Source organism: Lissotriton vulgaris, chromosome 2_1 (assembly GCF_964263255.1).
Source record: "Lissotriton vulgaris chromosome 2_1, aLisVul1.2, whole genome shotgun sequence".
Lineage (NCBI taxonomy): Eukaryota > Metazoa > Chordata > Amphibia > Caudata > Salamandridae > Lissotriton > Lissotriton vulgaris.
The window spans coordinates 737,990,300-738,006,881 of NC_141687.1; the positions used below are offsets into that span (position 1 = coordinate 737,990,300).

Consider the following 16,582-nt stretch of genomic DNA (forward strand, 5'->3'; position numbering starts at 1 on the left):
GTTGAAAAGTATAGGAGTAGGCAACCTTATACAACTTCACACGTGACATTGAAACAACGTAAAGCTAAGCAATAACAATTAATTAACAGCTGGGGATTTTAATCGTTTTAGAGATCAACATACATTGGAGGGTCTAGGCACAGAAGAGTTACTGATTGACAGTTGCAATCAAATAATGAAAGCAGCCAGGGGAAATATATTAACATGTTGTACATATAAAGTGAGTGTTCTAAGCCAGTTTGACAGGCAACCGAACTGAGGGGTAGCGGGTCAAATAATACATGTTGCTAGAGCAAAATTGTGCTTTTCTATCAGAGATGTTTGCCAGACCAGATAGCAGATGATCTCTCTATCCATCCACACTTAAAACCAAACTCCTAGTCCTGGGCCTGATGCAGATTTCCCCTTTATATTTTATAACTAGTCTAGCCCTGGTAGATTGACAGATAATTCATGCAGTCTACAATGTTGCTGATTCAGGAACGTGGACATCACCAACCACAACATTCATTTTTTTGCCATTCTGCCTTTGCTAAGTTTGTGATGGGCCCACCTAGGAGAAGTGGAATTTTAAGATATAAACAAATATATTTATTAATTAAATATGAAAATATTTCACAAAATTAGGCAAATGGAGGTTAAAACTAAGCAGTCAAACATAAAACTAAACAACAAGTACATTAAGTGAAATGAACAACTAAATACTTTATATTAAAAGTAACATATATATGTATGCAAATATATATATATATATATATATACATATACATATACATATATATATATATATTTTTAGTCAGTCATAAAAACTTTATTCGATTTCAAGAAATCCTAAAAGCATACTTTACATACATGAGGAAAACACAGCAACTACAAAGAACTATTAAAAATTAATTAAATAAAATCTCAATGCCAATTACTGAGACCTCAAAATATTTACCATCAAAGGTGAACGATTTTGCAGACTTTAAGGAATCTCTAAATTTGACAGTAAACCTCAAAAAACATATGGAATGGTATGTACCCAAAATCAACACAAAAAAAAACCTTCCATCTACAATAAACCCCGTAGGATAAAGGCACAAAACTTTCGTATTTAGGGATCCTTTGTAATCATTTACTGAAATGGAAGCCCCTCATATCATTAAGGGTGCAGAAAGTTAGCATTGTGATGGAAGCTCTTTTTCACTTCACAACTAAGCTGGGCCATAAGCCTGCGAGGGTGAAGATGATGCTACATAGAGCAAAATGCATGCCAGTTGCTACATATGGGACAGGAGTTTGGGAGTTTGTATACAGGCTGCACCAAGCTCGAACTTGCTGGGAAATCCTTCCTTTAGAGGCTTCTCATGGTCCCCAGGGGTCCTCAACCTTCTTTTGTCACTCTGAAGTGGGCTTGAACTACCTTGAGGCTGGTATAGCTCTTGTTCTGTTAGTATTATGGGTGAAATTGTGGTATACAGTTGAATTAAAATTTTCCAGGCAAATTCTATCATACTGTTTATCTACCTGTAATGTTGAGAAGATCCCATAGCTGTGATATGCTAGATGTGCACTTAGTGATTTGGGCCTCGTTGCTGCTTTTGATGACCAAGTTCATATTTTACAATCAGCTAAAGCTCAAGTGAAGAGAGCTTACTGGTAATGGACCCTGTCCAATTGTCAAAGATTGGAGATTGAGGCCGGTCCTGTTGCAGCAGGTCAGCTGGGCTATTGTATGGAGGCTCTTGGAGTGTGTTGTGTCCCATTAGCTTAGAATATACGGTCATCTAACTGACCTGTGAAATCACTCAGGTAAACCTAGGATGAAGGGAGTTTTTCCAGTCTTGCTTTTCAGAGGGCAGGGCAGGCCTCAAGCACCAGGCAGTCCCCTGGAGAATGAGGCAGGCCACACGCAGCAGGACAGTCCTCTGGTAGCAGCAGGGCATTTCTCTTAAGAGTGAAATAGGCTTTAAGCACCAGCACAGTCCTTCTGTAGAGCACAGGTTCAAGAGTGTACTAAAGTGGTGGTTCAGGAGGTCTAATATTTATAATTAGTGCCAGCTGTTGAAGTGGGGGTGACATCCTGGCTATCCTCACATCAGGTTTTGGAAAGTTCTTTACTTCTGCTGCAAGTAGAAGGAAAGAACATAGGCTCCAATTAGTCTATGGTGACCAAAGACTGGTGTCGGGTCCCTTTGGTTATGTGTGCTGGATGCAGCCCTTTGAAATATAAGTCAGGCAGGGACCAGCTCAGTCCTGGCAGCATGACTGTTCTAACAAAACTTACTCCCCTTTTGTCTCACTGTTAGTGAGCAATACCCAAAGGCCAAATGCCAGGCTATGCACAGCCATAAGGACGAGGATACAGGCAGCAGGCACCAAATGGTTGGTACAAGAAAATGCCAACTTTTAAAAAGTGGCAGTTTCAGAATTGTAACTTAAAATCTATTCCCAATCAAAGGCTAGTAATGATTACATGTCATAAGGTAACCCAAGGTTATCCAATGGGAGAGATAATCCTCAGTAGTGAAATATTGCTTGCTTGCTGAGGCTGGTGTCAATGTCCTGGGGTGATTTCCCACCCCTTAATGGGCATTGGCAGTTCACAGCCTCTGAAAACAAGCTGGAATTCCACTGTTTATAGTGGTTTTCAGCTCATTTTCCTGATTAGTGTGTGACGTCGGCTCCTCACTGGGTGACAGTGTAACGGGAGCCAATAATGTGTGTCACAGTGGCACCGTGTTAGTTTGCATACACTAGGAAAAAATAGAAATTCACTGAAAAACCAAAGGTTAAAGTGATGTTATATATAGGTCTGGTAATAATATTTGACTTTACCTTAAAAAAAACCTTATACATTTGCTGAAAAAAACAAAGGTTGAAGTGAGATTTTGGTTAGGGGAAAATGTCAGTTTGAGAATACCATTTAAAACAAAAAAAACACTTCAATTCATCAGTTATAGTTTACTCAGCTATCCATACCATGCGCTCTTGCCATGCACTGCTTATGACCTCACATATTACATCATTCATTACATGTTTACGGCATCATTGATGACATCACTGAGTACATCACCCAACAAGTGTGACAGTTTACCATATGCTTCAAGCAATGAAAGATATTTAGTAAGCTACATCTCAAACACATTTTCAATATTGTCTCTACTGCTAATAAGTGTAGCATTGTGCAAAATGATTGGGCCCCTAAGGGGATTGGTGTGCTTGTCGGGCATGGACTCTCCTTGAAGAGTTGTCCACAGGGCAAGGGCTGTGTGTAATAGATCTTTCACCATCTAACAGGGTATGAGAGTCTGTGGATGGAGGTAGAGAGCTCTCTGTGACGGACTGTGCCAAGGGCAAAGGGTATGCATAGTAGAGGCTTGGCCACCGAATAGGACAAGGGTGTCTGAAGAGATGAGCTCTTTGTGAAGAGTTTTCCAAAGGGTGTAGTCTGTGTGTAGAAGGGGCTCGTCTACCTGATGGGGCATATGTGTCTAGAGGGAGTAAACTACATTTTAATAATTCCATAAAAGCACATATGTTTATGTAAATTGTTTGTTACATGTTTCTGTGCCATTTAGACCGTATTAACATATTTCATAGGCCATTCTGGTTTTTGTTTACCCATTGACACACCAATTCCCCAAAAACCCTAATTTCAAAATATTTGGGCCTTTGTAAATAAACTGAAAGAGTTGTATTAGAGTGCCTCAAAGTGCTATTTTGTGGGGGAACCATAACACAAACATTGATGTGTGCTCCAGCATTGACCGTCTAAAATGCAAAATGATCAGACTTACAATGCGCTATGCTGCTAATTAGCCGTCTAGAGTAAATTAGCTCCACCTGTTTGTTTATATAATCCGGTATAGTGGTTAAGGATTCCAATGAAGTATGTTTTGTTAAAAGTCTTTCGCGGAATTTACTTTTCAATATCGCCAACCCACGCTTTGAATCATCTTCCTTAGGTTGATGGGATTTTGTGTTTGACGGACATTTTGACTGATGACACTCATTCTGAAGCCGCCAGAGCAGAAGCAGCGGCTGTGATTGCACAAATCACATCTCCACACCTCACCTTCACTCAGCATCTGAGCAGCTTCCTGGAAAATATGGAGGAAATCGTCACTGCCCTTGTCAGTAAGTACGGAAGCACTTAAGGCCGTGATTACACGTAATGAGTGTATAAAGGTGACCATAGTGCGTGTATCTTCGTTTGTCTTTTGTGAAAAGCTCAAAGTCCTCTGTTTGAAGACACTTTCTTTAGCCATGGTATAGTGACATTCATATTTGCTCGCTCCCAATGTTGGACAAGGTATATGAATTACAAACAGGCTGATTCATCATAGTGCCCTTTTGCGAGTTTGAAATAGCGAATCATAAGGAATCGCTATTTCAGACTCGCAAAACGGCATTCATGTAGGAATCGCAGAAACAAAAGCGATTCCTACATATTCCTTATTTGCGATTAGCAAATTGCTAATCGCAAATAAGGAATAACTCCCCATTCATTCCTATGGGCCAAAAGGCCCATAGGAATGAATGGGGAGTATTCCTTATTTGCGATTAGCAATTTGCTAATCGCAAAAAAGATTGCGATTTAAAGGGTGCCAGGGGTGTCCAAAGGACACCCTGTAGCACCCCTTAAAAGTAAATACGAACAGGTGTTGCGCACACACATGTCCAAAGGACATGTGTGTGTGCAACATGCAACTTAGAAAAATGCTTTTAAAAGCATTTTTCTAAGTTTTCGCTATTTACCACGAGGTTTGACCTCGCGGTAAATAGCGGGCCGAAATTGCGAATTCGCAATTTTTAAATGGATGATGAATTGCATTTAAGGAATCTCAAATTGAGATTCCTTAAATGTAATTCATCGCAAAATAGCGAAATCGCTATTACCGATTTTTGCATTTGGGATGATGAATCCCAAATGCAAAAATAGAGCTCGCAAAGGGCCAGATTCTCAGAATCTGGCCCTTTGCGAGCCCATTTCGGCTTGATGAATCAGGCTGAAAGTCCGTATGCTATTGATTTTATAAAAGCCGTCAATGATGCAACTCCCTGCATATACTTTAGAGGAAAGGGCTTAGAGTGGATGTGTTTGCACTGCTAAGAAATCGTTTATAGTAAGTGCTGTCATGTGAATATATTCCACGACCACTTGTGAGTGGGGACATCATTCAATTTTTACCTCCATTTATACTCATGGCTGGCCCAGTGTATCGCCCAGAGCAGGTTCTAGGCACCTGCCCATCAGTTGTGAATCAACCTTGTAGGTCCATCAGTTTTCTCCTGATTTTATCTGGACTGTGTGCATTTGCTCTTTGTCTGATGGCGTAGAAGCAGCAAATAAGTAGACCCTGGCTTCATGTGGTCGGTCCTAAAACTTTAAACACTTTTTTGTTTTCACTTAAATAGGCATGGTTGACATTTTAGTAAGTCAGCTGAAGATATGCGGGGACTTTTTGTACAGTTGAACAAGGTCTAAATTAGGAATGCAAATTTGAATATGATGTACACACACACACACACACACACACAAATAATAATAGCCTCTTATTAGAATAATGCTGCACTTGTGTTGAAAAGAAATGAAAACTATTGGGGGCAGATTTATGAGGCCCTTGCGCCACGTTTATGCAGCTGTTGCGTCACGCAAGGCGGCGTAAACGTGGCGCATCCCTACGAACAATTTACAACGTGACGCATCTAGGCAGATGCGTCACGTTGTAAAGCCCTGCGCCGCTTGTGGGCGTTCCGGCGCAGGGTGGGCGTTCCGGGGCAGGTGCGCCTCGCAAAAGTGGCTGAGTGAAATCTATGAGATTTTACTCAGTCACTTTTAAGCCAATGCTGCGTCAAAAGCCTGCGCCTGCTTGAAGCAGGCGTAGGTCTTGACGCAGCATTGTTAAAATGGGGCATCCCCGAGCCTTGCTGGAGCTGCGTCGCGCTTGCGACGCAACTCCAGCAATGCGACACATTTCCGGCACAGATGCGTGACGCATCTGTGCCGTTTTTGCACCATGGTGCGCCACATTATAAATGCGGCGCACCATGGCTGGCGGAGCTGTGGCGCACTGTGGAGCATGTTAACTGGCGCATCCCTGGGGATGCGCCAGTTAACATAAATCTGCCCCTATGTGTTTAAATTCCCGAATTTAAAGCTTCAGTAGGTTTGCTATAAATATATGCAAAAGTCTACCACAGCTCACAAAGTACACGTTTTAGGATTGAAGAAATCTTTCACCACCCATTTCCAAAAAAGATGTGTTTAAAGACCCATCGTATGCAAACTGAACACGACCGTGCAGCATTCTGGGGTTAAATCTATTTTTCTACGTTTGATAGGAACATGTTGCAAGATTCTGGTCTGCGGAATGTAGATAAATAGGTAGAACAAACTAAAAAGAAGCGCAGTATTGTAATTCTGTTGTAATCCTTGCCTCTATTTAATAAGTTGTTATCAGTGATTAATTTGAAAAAAAATAATAAGTTCCAGGGCTCTGGTCAGAAGGCCACTGCAGATTGCTCTACACGTTGCCCCTGCCATGCTGCCATCCTCGCAAGAAATGAAATGTTCTTATCCAATGTCCTCCACCCCCTCCTCTATGGTCCCTCCCAGAAGCCCACCCCACAGCTAGCTCCTTTAACTTAAGTTGATTTCAGCATTTAAAGCTTTATATTTCCCCTATAGCCTATGACTACGTCTATCAACCCCTAAGCAGCCAAAAATCCTAAAATTAACATTGAACTACCTGCCTACCCATCCTTTGGCCCTGGTTCCGCAGTCCCCAGCTGGCAATGCCCACCTAACTTCTGACAAGTCCTGCTAATCCTTTGAGACCCCTGCCACCCAGAACAAGCATTTGCAATGCAATCGGTCTCGCCTTTGGGACCTTATATATATTTAGCTATGCCGCACATTCAGCTGGGTGCTGAAACATCTACTGTTCTTTACAATGGAGGGAAAGTAAGCACCAAACCTCATGACACGCCAGGTATGGGAACACATGGAGAGAGATATTGCCTTTCAGCGGGAAATGGTATAGTCCAAAGCTCTGTTTTTAAAATACAATCAGGGCCTTAGGTAGTCATATCACTGAAAATACAAGATTTGAAAATAATACTATTGTCTACGGTTGCTCGTGGAAGACAATTTCTATGGACTGGAATCGACAGAATGCTAAAGTGATTCTTGTATTTTACTGACCTCTGCTGGACGTTTTCTATCAAGAAAGTTATAAGGAGGCAGTTACCAGAAAAATTTAAAAAGAAAATCTCTCAGCAGAAATAAATTCTAGTGTTTTACTGACCTCTGCTGGTCGTTTTTTATCAAGGCAGTTAAAAAAAGGCAGTTAAACAGAAAAATAGCCCCAGAGCGGAAGCAGACCCTTCCCTGGGCAGATCTCCAGAGCCCACAAAGTACATACACATTTAAGTATATATGCTCTGTCAATGGCAGCAGGTTTTGTCTCTCCTCTAAGACCTCGTAGTGAACTCTGTCCATAAGACAGAGCAACCAGACCAATACTCCTTACTTTCCATCAAATCCTTTTTCATGGCCCTCATTAAAACCACACCCGTCTACTACACCAGGTTGTTTGCACCTAAGTGTATGATCAAGACATCCACACAGCTGCCACCATCGAGCATGCCGTTTACGCACTGTAACAGCTCTCTCCAATGCAACCCCCCTTTACTCTTCAAAGTAATTGGAAACAAACATTTATTCAAACCCATGTTTGCACCAAAGGTTCTCTGATGTGCTTGCACCTCTGCCCACTTGATGAAAGAGTGACACACCACTCAAATCCCTGCATCCTATGCTGCTGGACCTGCCACAGAACCTGGAAAGAAGCAAAACCGCAGTAAGGCTACAAAAGAAGTTGTGCACCAGTCCTCCTTTCCTCCCCTAATAGCAGCACATTATTATTATTATTATTATTATTATTATTATTATTATTATTATTATTAAATTAAATTTATATTGCGCACAGCTACCCTAAACAGGGTTTCCCGGCGCCGATAGTTGGAATATAGCGCTGATAGCAATCTGAGAACCAACACCCCAAGCGCATGATATCCTCACTCGTCCAGCCCGATTCCCCTTTTCTGTCAGTGCACCAATGCGGAACTAATGATTTCCAAAATCAGTAGAAGGCAGCCCCAGTCTGACAAGGGCATTTCGCAACACTGCTAGCAATTGGAATGCAGTGACCATCTTCCCCGATCTGTACCTGAAAACCACACCTGTGCTTTCTCCACAGTATGCTGCCCAACAAACCCCCCATGACCCTGGGAATTGCCTTGGATATCCTATTGCATGCAGAACTACCTTCTTACCCTATGCCCTTTGGTCCGTCTTGGACTAATGGAGCCATACCTCCCATCTATCCCCCGTCTGGATAAAACCTTCCACAGCAACCCTACCTGTCCCATTTCTCCCAACAATTCTGACACCCAAAAAGCACCAAAGAACATCCATGTCATAATCATCTAAAATAAGCATCACTGTGATTGCTCTTAGCACATGTAGAGCAGCTGCCCCAGTACTCAATAACTGCGAAGTTATTGGTCTCCTCATCCGCCCCCTAAGCCCCAACTTCCTAGCCCCCCTTTCAACATCCTGTGCCCCAACTCTCCCACCAAAGGAGCGTAACCCCACAACAGTTTACCCATGAAAGCTACTCCTGCCAGTTTGCCTTTTAGTGCGACTCATGTCAGGCCTTTTTCTATTAGCTCCAGAATAAACTAAATCACATCCTCTGCCTCCAACCAATCCTCCTACCTGTGCTACACCCCTGAAGCCAAGAATTCCAACCATGCCTGACCATAAGCTCACCTTGTTAACTCCGCGAGGGACCTACCTGCAGTTGAACCATCCTGTGTTGCCTACCTACCGTAACAGTTCTGGCATGGGTGCTGGGTCTCTTGCGGCATACTTGGCTAGCCCATGGAATCTCCCCCACTATGAACGAGACAAGGCATGTGCAATGTCATTGTCCACACCCGGCACATTCTGTGCTCTGAAAGAACTGTCTTGGCACAAACAACCCAAAACAAAACCTGCAGCATTTTAGGCACCTGCTTGTCCCTGGCTGACTGCCTGTTTATCACCTCAACTACAGATATGTTATTCACTCTGAAAAGGACCTTCCTGTGTGCCAACTCTGGGCCCGTCAAGTTCACTGCTACCACTACGAGGGAAAACTCCAAAAAGGCAATGCTCCTGCCTCTCTTGGCCCACTGCTCTGGCCATGTCTCTGCACACCATCTTCCCTGCTGAAAAGGGCCAAAACCCACTCCCAAAACCGCATTAGAGAATATCTGGACATCCCAATTCTGTTCATCCTGTCTCGCTAGTGGAATCCAATTTAAAGAGTGGAAGACGAAACACAACATCCATAAATCATCTTTTAACCTTGATGAGTCTTACATGATGATGAGGTAATGAAATACCTGACCAAGCAAACCCTACTCATCAGCATAAAGTCCTACCTGCCCTCACCACGATACAAGCAAATTTCAGGTGGCCTCAAAGTACTTGTACCTCTTGCACTTTCCCTTCTCTCTTGCAAGCGTGCATTCCAACAGGCTTAGCATCTTCTCTTTTTCTCCCATGGCAACCACGCCTCCATGTGCCATGAGTCAATTTCAATTCTGAGAAAGAATGGTACAGTTAGTAGACCCATATTTTTCTTTGGTGCTAAAGGCACCCCAAGCCACCCAAGAACTCCTGGACCTTTGCCAGCACTAGCTTGCAGTCCAAAGATCCGGGTGTCCCAACAAAAAAGAAATGATCCCAGACATAGCTTACCAACTGATGTCCCATCTGCCAAGTAAACAACAACTGCATGAAAGAGCTGAAATAGTCAAAAAGTACGGACTATATGGAGCAACCCATTGAGAGTGCCTTATCCACATACCATCATCCTTCAAATTGTCTCCCTAGTCGCTGAAAACCTCTGGATGCACCAAAGCAACCGAAAAGCTGACTTCACATTGCATTTTGCCATTAGTGCTCCTGGGCCCCCTGTCACCACCAGTGACATTGCAGCATTTACAGAAGATTATGATATATGCCAATTTTTCAGCAATAACCCCGTTCACTGACACCCCTTCCGGCCATGACAGATGCTTAATCAGGTGAAACTGCTCCTGCTTCTTTTTGGGCACCATCTCTATTGGAGACACAATCAATTCCTCCATTGGCCAATCATAGAAGGAGCCCACCATCCTACCTTTCAAAATTTCTTTCTCCAATTTTTCTTGGACCACCCACTGCCGCTCCTTTGCCGACCTCAACTTATCTGCCCACTGGCGCACCCGTGGACCCTCGTAACCCAAACAAAAACCACTCTCCCAAAATCTCTGCTTCCTCCCATTGCCCCTAGAAACGGAGCCACTACCTCAACCTATCTAATTTAACTGAAGTATGAGCCTCTTGGACCAGATCCCTCGTCCTCCCTCACCCCCAGCTGCCTGCAAAATGCTGCTCCTGGTTGGACCCCTTCTGCCATTGGCCAGATACCTGCCCCTGCTGAACACCCCTCTCCGAAACAGTTAACAAGAGGGTGCCTGCTCCCTCACTTGGAGTACTTGTGGCAAAAGGTACAGTATTCCAGAGTGCACATCCCCTTATTGAAGTCCCAGTAGGTACCCTCAGTTCCCGACTGGGTTTTTCCAGTGGCACCCACCCTCCCAGGGTGGGGCACCCTTGAAAGGTAAGGTACACAATAGGCAAACCACTTGCCATAAAGATAGATTTCCCAGCTTAGCAACCCTTATGATGTGCTGCCACAAATCCACGTCTAACTCCCCCCACTTCGCCTCATAATGCCACGCTAATCTCACTCTAAATTACTCATCATACTGGGCTCAAGCATAACTGCCTTCATAATGTGTGCTTTTCAGATAGCGTCCATGTATTTAAACATAGCAACGCAGCACTCTGTATACTTCTCACAGTAGAGGCTGGCATAGATTAAGAATGTAGTGGTCCAATTTTCAATCTTCAGGTTTTTTTTGGGCGTTTGGCTATCTTGTATTCCTCCTCCTTTGAACCTTCCTTGGAGTGCACCTCCTTATGCATTCCATATCCAATTCTTCGTGACAAACATTGAATGTGCTCTCAGAGGTTTAGTAACTCCCATATAAGGGAATCTCTTTATTTTAGGTTCTTTGCTATCCAGGGGTTCTTCCTTCTCTGCCTTCTTCTGCCCCCCCAACCTCCCCGCCTGGCTCCCTCCTGCTCCCTTCCTTCCATCCCACTTTGTATTTCTTGTGAACAGTCCTGCTTTTTCATCAGCGCCCAAGCCCATATCAGTGACATATTTACCATTTTGCAGCCATACCCCTGCCCCACCCTGCATCCCACCGACATCTACTCCTGTGAATATCATTGTAGGGTATACAACCTTTAGCACGCATCTTTTAGCACGCACTACCATTACCACGCATCTGTTACAACGCATACCATTACAACGCATAGCGCTTTGAGGCGATCTGACTTAGGGAATGGCTAGTGAATAGGTTAATTTACTATCCAATAACCTTCCCTAGTGTCCACGGGGACTGGTGTTGGAATAGTAAATTAAACTATTCACTATCCAGCACCCAAAGCACTATGCGTTGTAAAGGTATTGCGTTGTAAAAAATGTGTGGTAATGGTATGCGTGGTAAAAGTGTGCGTGCTAACATCATACATCCCATTGTAGGCTCCACAGAAATGGCCAGGGCTTTACCTGGCTCCAGGGACGGTGCCAATGCTGCTGCTTGCCACCTTGCCCGGGGTCCTCTGTGCATTCAAAGTCCCAGATGTGTGCTACGCTTGTGCCTGAAACACACTGGACATAGCATCAGTGGAGCAACCATCCCCCACCCTGCTTCTGGGCTCCTTATACCGCACCACGCCTTCCTCAAGGCTTTCAACATAATCCAACTGTGTGGCCCCAAGTGGGTCCACCACATCGGCCTAACTGTGGCACCCACATCCTGCTGGGAAACCGATAGTGCCCTGAAGTTGACAGTTTGCCATGCAACACCCTTAGGGATGAAATAACCCCACTTAGCTGCTCTGCTGGCGCTACGTGCTTGTCCGTCACTCAGCTATCAACAGAGGCCATTCTAGACCTACTAGCTGGGGGGCAGACAAAGTCAAAACAGGCCTTCTTGTAACTACCTTGTAAAGATCCCTCGATGATGTCAGGGGAATCGCACAGGGCCCAACCATCTCTTCTGCTTGGAGTAAGTTAGCTGCACCCAGCTCTGCATAGTCTGAATAGTTGAGTTGCTCCTGACCCTGTCATAAAGATGACAGGACTGGTGTGCTGTCAAATTCCTGGATTTACTGTGCAGCATATTTAACTGTCAGTCACAAAGGTATCCTACCACTTTGACAAAGCCTGGCCAAGATGGTGAGTTCTAATGATGTGAATGTCCAAAAGATCAACAATCCTACTTGTTTTTATTTGTAAACCTTACACACTCTAGTAGTGGTATGCTTCATTATTGGGTCACATCCTGGTCCCTGACAACCATGATGGGCACAATAGTACTCCAGGAAGCACTTAAAAGAGTATTGTCTACCAGGCTCTATGCAAGAAACACATTAAAACACCAATGTATCTTTTTTTATAATTGCTGTTTTATGCATAGATAGAAATTGATCCCTGTTGGCCACTGAGCAATTACGACCTGACATCATAACACCGAGGGAGGTGGTGGTCCCTGGGGCTTTATGATCCCTAAGATGGGGGCCTCATGCGCCCCACTGGGGCGCATGAGGAGCGCCAAAGGAGGGCCCGTCTGTGCCCGTCCGTGCTCTGGCCGGGCATAGGGCCCCGACCCCTGGCCGTTTCCCTACCACCTCTGTCCCTCCCACACCACTTCGGTATACCGCTGCCGACCTTAGGGCCCTTAAGGTCCCACCTTGTGAGGCGGCGCATTCCTGGGCGCTTTTTGATAATCGGCTCCGATCATGCCTCTTCTGTAATCATCATTTTTCTAGTCCTGTCCCCCCGCCAACTCAACCCTGCAATGGGATTAAGATCATACAGGCGGGCCTGATCAATGCCAGATCTTTGGTATGCCACACGGCTGAGGTCTTTGACCTATTAGCTGACAACGATTTCGACCTACTCTTTGTTACTGAGACCTGGATGACTGACTCCTGCTCGCCGGTAGTCGAGTTAGCTATCCCTCGTGGTTTCAGAATTTGCAGAGTAGATCGCGCTGCAGATGTGGGAAGAGGAGGGGGGGTTGCCGTGATCTATCGGGACCACTGGACTCTCACCTGCGAGCATCTGGACAAAATCAAAGAGGCGGAACTTCTCCATTTCTGTTTGGACATTAGTCCGCATTTTACCTTAGGCGGCACACTACTGTACCGACCGCCAGGTTACGTCGGAAATTTTATTGGATCTTTGGAGGAGGTTATCGTGCCACGAGCCTTACGCTTCTCTCATTTCCTACTGCTGGGCGATTTTAATATACACGTGGATTCTGTGAACACCACTGAAGCTACTCATCTCAGTGAGACTTTCAGTATGGCTCACCTCTCTCAATGGGTTGACGCCCCCACACATGTGGGAGGTCATGTTCTTGACTTGATCTGTACTAATTTTGATATTAGTCTGTCCCCCCCATGCCTATGGTGTGGTCCGACCATCACATGATCAAGTTTGCCTGGCAGCTAGATGAGGGTTTGAGGAAAACTCCTTCTATGGTACACCACCCCCGGATTAATCTGATATCCTTATCTGAGTCCCTTTCCGACACCCGTCCGGCTCCAATGATGGAGCTAGAAGCGACTGTTGACGCATTCAATTTTTGGATAGCGAATGGTGTCGCTACTTCCACTAATGTGGGGGGTGTCCGGCGAATGCGGTCTAGACCCTCCCAACCATGGTTCACGCATGCCCTACGTGAACAGAAGCTGGTCTGTAAGAAATTAGAGCGAGCATGGAGACAAGCTTACCTGCCTGCCGCAAAGAAATCCTTACGAGCAGCCCAAATGGACTATTATGCTGCGATCAAGACAGCTAAAAGCAGGTACTACTCGGACAGAATTGAGAAGGCGGAAAACAACAGTAAAGAGATCTTCTCAATTGTCCAAAATTTCCTATCGCCTTGTGCTGTCCAACCCCAACTCCCTTCTTCCGCTCAATGGTGTGAAGAACTGTCCTGCTATTTTACGGACAAAATTGCAAAAATTCAATTGGACTTAGAAGTGGCTCAAAAGTCCTTTACGACTCCACCTGTCCTTTTTGGACCGAATAGACAATGTCTAAAGGACCAGTTTGTTGCCTTCCTCCCGGCCTCGGAACTGGACATACGGCAAATCTTGACTGCTTTAAAGTCTGGATCTCCCTCAGACCCCTGCCCAGCCAGGGTCTTGGGTGGGATAGCGGACACTATTAATCAAGAGGTGACGTATATCATTAACCTCTCCCTTTCCATGGCCTCGATCCCGAGATGTTGGAAGGAGGCAAAGTTGCTCCCTTTGTTAAAAAAGGCCGGCTCAGATCCAGCATCACCATCGAGCTATCGGCCCATTTCACTGTTGCCAGTTCTGGCGAAGGTGTGCGAAAAGGTGGCCTTCAAACAACTGAACAACTTCATTGAGTCCTCTCACGCCCTACACCCTGCTCAGTCAGGATTCAGAGCTGCCTACAGCACCGAGACAGCTCTAGTTGAGGTTTCAGAGGCAGTTCGTGAGTGCCTGGACGGAGGTGGCAGAGCGGTCCTGATTTTATTGGACCTCTCTGCCGCCTTCGATACGGTCCCACATGCCTTGCTGATTGTCAGACTGCGTGCCGTCGGCATCTCTGGGTTGGCCCTTGACCGGCTGTCATCATTTCTGAGCGATAGAACTCAACAGGTCTGGATGCCCCCCTACTTGTCGGCCCCGAAGAGACTGTCAACTGGAGTCCCGCAGGGTTCTACGTTAAGCCCTTTACTGTTTAACGTTTATATGACCCCTCTACTATATCTGGCGGAACATCTGGGAGCCAAGATAATAGCCTACGCTGACGACACTCAGCTGCTATTCACATGGCCTAAGGGTGTGTCCGATCCATCAGCAGTCCAGCATTGTCTGTCGGAAGTATTCAGGTGGCTTGCACAAGTCCAACTTAAGTGCAACGAAGACAAGTCAGAGGTCTTATTCTTCGGCTCCTTTCCTGACAATTTTAAGGACCAGATTTGGCCCCCGGACCTGCCCTGTCCCAGTGCGACGGGAGGCCCAGCTAAGAACCTGGGGGTCTGGTTCGGTCAGGATCTAAAGTTTGCGGATCACATAAAAAAATTGACCGGCATTTGCTTTGGTACCTTGCGAGCCCTGAGGAAATTTTTTCCTCTTCTGCCTAGGGCAGCCAAGGAGTCTGTTCTTCGAGCCCTGATCTTATCTCGGCTCGACTACGCCAATGCCTTATTTAGTGGTCTACCTGCGTACATGGTTCATCGCCTACAGGTGATACAAAACACTGCAGTACGTTTGCTTTTCTCTCTCCCTAGGAGGTCGAGCGTGCGTAGCCACCTACGTAGTTTGCACTGGCTACCAGTACCACATCGAATTCTGTTTAAAATTCTTGTGCTGGCATTCAGAGCAGTTCATGGCCAGGTACCAACATATCTGCAGAAACGGTTTTCATTCTACACTCCCAACCGTGCCCTTCGATCGGCCAATCTATGTTTACTAGTCACCCCTAAATTCAAATATGCCCGTTTGGGAGATCAATCCATTTCAGTTAAAGCAGCTTCTGCCTGGAATGCTCTCCCCTTTTCCCTCAGAGCCTCGCCAACCATTACTGTGTTTAAGAAGGATCTCAAGACCCATTTGTTCAATGCCCCTCTCGTATAGTTCACCCAGGTCTTGTTCCAGCACTTTTGTTCTCAACCCACTCACCGCGCCAGGATACCCCGTGGTAACAGAGCGCGATATAAAAGTTTTAATAAACATAAACATAAACACTGCTTTTTAAAAATACATGCCCCGGGGCTGGCCCATCCAGGGGCTGTATTTAAAACAAGTGCAGCAGCCCATGAATGTTTTTTTGAAAACATTTTTGCTGCAGATTCGCAGCTCGGCTCAGTCGTGTTTTTGCTAAAATTTCTTTTTTTAAATGTGATTTTTTTGCCCTGTCGGAGTCACAGGGGGACCCCATCAACACACCTAGGAGTTGAGGTATTCCTACAATTCCCTTTTTTTAAATGTATATGTTTTTTGTGGGACTTAGTTGAAGCCGAGTACCAAGATGGCTGCCAACACTTCCTAGTTGAAGTGTTGGCAACCAATCAGATCTCACCCTGAGATCTGTGCTTATGCTCTGCCCAGCTATCCTTATTTGCTTTCCCTTAAATGTCTCGCTACCTACTGTCCTAATTTACATCAGATAATTGAAATTGTGACATGCGAAGCTTAATCTACCTTCCTGACAAATTTGGTGTAAATCCATCCAGTGGTTCGGGCTGTAGCCATGTTCAAAGCTCCTATGGGAATTAATGAAGGAAATCATACTTTTTTTTACCCCCTTTTTTCTTGGTTCCCACTTGACAGATCACCCCGGATCTTCCCATGAAACACAAGACTCACTATGAC

At 45.1% G+C, this 16,582-nt stretch overlaps 1 protein-coding gene across 1 annotated transcript in view; it reads left to right on the top strand.

The window, feature by feature from the left end:
- INSC (INSC spindle orientation adaptor protein) overlaps nt 1-16,582 on the top strand; it is a 1,175,511-nt gene that overhangs the window by 950,663 nt on the left and 208,266 nt on the right. Inside the window, exon 7 of the mRNA XM_086958676.1 lies at nt 3,951-4,122. Coding sequence (XP_086814802.1) covers nt 3,951-4,122 — 172 coding nt within the window. The remainder of the gene's footprint in view (nt 1-3,950; nt 4,123-16,582) is intronic.